The 4,465-nt window shown below is 41.1% G+C and overlaps 1 protein-coding gene across 1 annotated transcript; it reads left to right on the top strand.

The window, feature by feature from the left end:
* Positions 1-337: 337 nt before the first annotated feature.
* Positions 338-3,932, top strand: LOC119363023. Its single transcript, XM_037628323.1, has 3 exons — positions 338-700; positions 1,377-1,595; positions 3,485-3,932. The coding sequence occupies exons 1-2, from the start codon at positions 428-430 to the stop codon at positions 1,593-1,595; spliced, it is 492 nt and encodes a 163-aa protein (XP_037484220.1). The 5' UTR covers positions 338-427; the 3' UTR covers positions 3,485-3,932.
* The last annotated feature ends 533 nt before the right edge of the window (positions 3,933-4,465 follow it).

Consider the following 4,465-nt stretch of genomic DNA (forward strand, 5'->3'; position numbering starts at 1 on the left):
CGCCATATTGTGTTTGTGCCATGCGTTGTACCCTCGTACTCATTCTATTTCTTGCGTCAATGGAAAGATATGCAAGCATTGCGTATTCATGAAGAAAAAAACTGTGATTTGTCGTCGAAGCCTCTCCTAGTGCCTTTGTATTTAGGAACAGAGGGTAGGGTGTACTATTTAAACCAAACTGCTATAGCATTTACAAATGTTGCACTTTTTCACTAAAATTTCAAGCGACTGAGATTTCGCAAAAAAAAAAAAAAGAAAAAAAAAAGCAAGACATGATTTTTTTTTAAGGGAAGCAAGAGATGAATTAGTTTCATGCTAATTGATTGTTTCTTCCCTGACGACACGCACACACCCCTACGATCCTACCCGCCACTCCACTCCCGGCTTTTACATTCGAGGTTCAGGACCGGCAGGAGTAGAGCAAGCAATGAAGGCCGTCGCCGGGCACCAGTACCACGGCGTCCACCCACCCTCGCCGACGCCGGCGACTAAGATCTCCATTCCTGTCTCCGCCGGCGGGGGCGCGGAGGTGGCGCTGCTCGGGAAGGGGCGGTACAAGGCATGGACCCTCGCCGCCATCGCCCTCCTCGCGCTCTGGTCCATGTTCGCCGCCTCCGTCACCCTCCGCTGGTCCTCCGGCGACCTTGCCGCTGCTCCCTGGGACTTGAGTAGTCCCCTCCTCGACGGCCTCGACCCGCTCGTACGGCCCCCCTGCCCACATTCCCTCTCAGATCTTGCCTTGCATTGGTGCTTGTTCTGTTCCTAAATCCTGACCTCAAACATGTATCTTTTCTTAGAAACATCAAATATCTGACATTGCGATGGCTACCTAACTTTTCAGAATAAGAATGAAATGGGTGGTTACTTTTTTTCGAGATTGGGTGGTACACTTACTGATTTTCAACAAACATATGAGTATTAACTGGAACCCTGATAGTAACAGTATCATCAAAAAATGGAACCCTGATAGTAGTAAAGCTTTGCACGACGAATTAATTATCTGGTGATATAGGGAATTTCAGCCATACATATGCATCTTATCAGTTTCTGAATGTTTAGTTTATGCTGTGGAAGTGCTATGCTTATGCTGAAAACCTGAAACCATGATGTTATGCTGATACTGTGATATCGAACTTTATGAAGAAATATTTTAGTTGGTATATTACATGTATGAAGAACCATCTGTCTTGTTCTTGGTTTGGGCTATGACAATGTGCTCACTTGTGATAATCATTTAAGTAGTATTTCAATCTTGATATTGTTAGCGGCAGTAGAAAGCCAATCTAAAGTTCAAGCAAATGAAACTAGAACTATTTATGAGTTTGTGTTTTTTCTAGTAAGGAGTACTGAAGTATGCCTACATATGAATTGTGTAGGAGATGGAGGAAAGGGAGAAACTAGTGCGCCGGATGTGGGACTTGTACACGCGCACTGGTGATCATGTATGGCTTCCGCGGTTCTGGCAAGAAGCATTTGAGGCTGCATATGAGGAGCTTGCTGGTGATGATACGCCTGCAAGTGACGCAGCTGTATCGGAGATTGCTCGCATGGCAATTCACAGGCCTGAGCTTGAGCAGGGACGTAATAATAATTAGGTATGAGTGAATTGATCCTTTTGCTAATTTTGTTTCCCCATGGGAATACAATTTCCTCTTGTTTGACATATCCAATCGAATCGTTATGCTTGCTTTACCTGCTAAGCAATTTTGTGGCCACAAGTGCGATTATCATCTCTGAAGTAGCTATCCAGTATATTTATTAATATATGTTTGTGAGTTGAAGCAAGTAAATCAAATTGTTGGATTCTGCAGCACTGCCTTTACCTTTCATAAGTTCATTGCTACAGCCTAGACCAAACTGAGATCCATTACACAATGATGGCTGTGATTGCCATTCCAATTATGTGCTCACTGATTAGATTATTCATTGTGGTCTGCAACTTCTCAAATCTGACAGTGCATTAGGTCGTGTGTGAAGTGTAGGAAGATCCTATGACAAATGGTGTGCTCATGTGCCAATAATATGCATATATGGGATGCTAAGCTAGGTACAATGTTTAATTTCATTAAATAAATCGAACACCATGCAGGGTATCTTCTAGTTATTAGCAGTTCTGGCAGGTGAATATTATGCTCGACGGTCATTCCGATTTTGTATTTTTTTTCTCTACTGCCAATTTGGAATGTTGGTTTTCTTGTGTACTCAACATTAAAGCATCGCAAGGATTGGGCCCAGTCTTTACTGCTGGATTACATTTATTTTTTTCTCCATCCAGAGGACTTCTAAATTGTTAAGCACTATACTCCTAGACGAATACTAGTACTCCTTACCAGAAATAAGCACGCCAACTGTGACCAATTATACTTGTATGTGGTTTTAACTTTCCATGGAGATTTGCAGCAGGTTATGGAATCTTGATTGCATGGTCTAAGGAGTCATTTCGTAGGTGCATCCAAGCCCACTGGATCTGAACCTGGTTGTAACTTGAGGAGACGTGTCATTCTCTTGTATCAGTTTTTGTGCTCAACTTAGTACATAATTATTATAATCTATATCTATATCTATATCTATATCTATATCTATATCTATATCTATACTACTATATAGTGTACGAGTTTTGAATTGTAGCAACAACATCAATCCTAGCCATTGGTCTCATAAATCTAACGGTTGAAACTCAAAGGATTCGCAGTAAACAGTAGCCTGCAGCTGCATCGGCTGGTTTCTAGAACAATCGCGTCACATCTTCTCTCTTCTCGCCATGTTGCATGTGCCAGTGCGTCAGGCAAAGAGCCGAGACAGGGGCGGAGGCGAGTGGGTTGTATACTATACATCGAGTAATGGCCGCAGCTAATTGCATCATTAGTCTGTATAAAAAGATATTTATAGAACCAACTACACCAAATATAGGGAAGACCAAAGCTCAGTAGCCCATACATGTAGGTGTGGTTAACTATTGTTTTGCCCTTGGACAGTTGATCGATTGATTGATCTACGAGTGTGTTCGGCTGGACTATGGTGTTTTTCGCTGCAGCACAGTGAAATGTAAAAGACCACCACTATACATATTTTATTAGCAGAAAATCATCACTTTATAATTCATGGTAATATTTATTTTTGCTCTGAATTCATTGCAAAGTACTATATGATTATTCTCTTCTCTTTAATAGAATCATAGGAACAATTTTGTTAAGACGTGCATTGCACGTGTATACATACTGGTATGAGTAGAGGATGAAACATGTGGTCGTCGTTTTTCCACTAGCTATATTATCTTGGTGTACTGGTACAGCACTGTCCCATTTCAGTTACCATCCGATTTTATTTGCTTTAGTGCATCACTCACTAGACCTATCAGTTCCATGCAACCTTACTTGCTTTGGGGCATCATCAATCATTCATCACAAACTTGTGAGCTGGCAATCTGGTTTGTGTATGCAGACTTTCTCAGTTTCCAATCATTCTTCCCTTTCTTTTTTTGCAGAAACAGTACACTGTGAACATTTGGAGAAGTGGAGGTCCAAGCCTCCAGGGTGAATGAGTAGATGGTTCATGCGGAATTTGTCTGTCCCATTTCAAGAGAAGATTTTTTACAAAGGTCATTTCAAAAGAAGATCACTTGCTAACTGTGATCATCGCAGCATTTCAACTTCTCTCCGTAGTCTTTCATCTGGCTTGTCAGTCGATGCAAAAGATACACCTTTGTGCAGTATGTGAAGTTAACTTGCACATTCATGAAGCGGACTGATCCTCATCTCCCTCGTAAGAAGTACTTTGGAATTCTTAGTAGCCAGATGAGAATATCTCTAATTATGTATTTTCTGCACATTGCTGCGAAAAAATTGGACACTGAAATCATTTATGTGCTGGCTTTTCACTCCCCAATATAAGAATCATCGTGCATCCACATGCCCTTTGCGCATGTGGTTATATGCAATGTGCATTAATTTGAGAAGGTCCATTTAACTCAAATGGTGACAGGAATCAACTTTTCCTGTGTGTTGATGTTGGATTTCCTCATTTCCGCGTTACGGTTCATAAACGGACTCAGTCTTTGTAGTATATGCATGATACTATGATACTACCCACTGCCAGAGGTCTAAGTCCAAATTTAGTACTCCCTCTGTCCCAAAATACTTGTCGTGGCTTGAACTAAAACCACGACAAGTATTTTGGAACGGAAGGAGTAGGTTATAACTTAAGTGCTTAACATGGTTACCTGATAAGTTAAGTCATGGAAAATCAACTAAGGGTAGGATTATAGACTTTTCGTCTGGTAATGTGATAACTTTGCAGGCTACCTAAACAAGCATATGTAGAATTTCTGTGTGTGCAAACCTACACGGACAAAACATGGAAGTCAAAAGGTTTGAATAAATGAATCGAGATTGTAGATGCAGCTGGACGTTGAACATAATTGGGGATATTCACTTAGTAACTTCTGTAATCAGGTTGATATTTCCGG

The sequence above is a fragment of the Triticum dicoccoides genome, chromosome 2B (assembly GCF_002162155.2).
Source record: "Triticum dicoccoides isolate Atlit2015 ecotype Zavitan chromosome 2B, WEW_v2.0, whole genome shotgun sequence".
NCBI lineage: Eukaryota > Viridiplantae > Streptophyta > Magnoliopsida > Poales > Poaceae > Triticum > Triticum dicoccoides.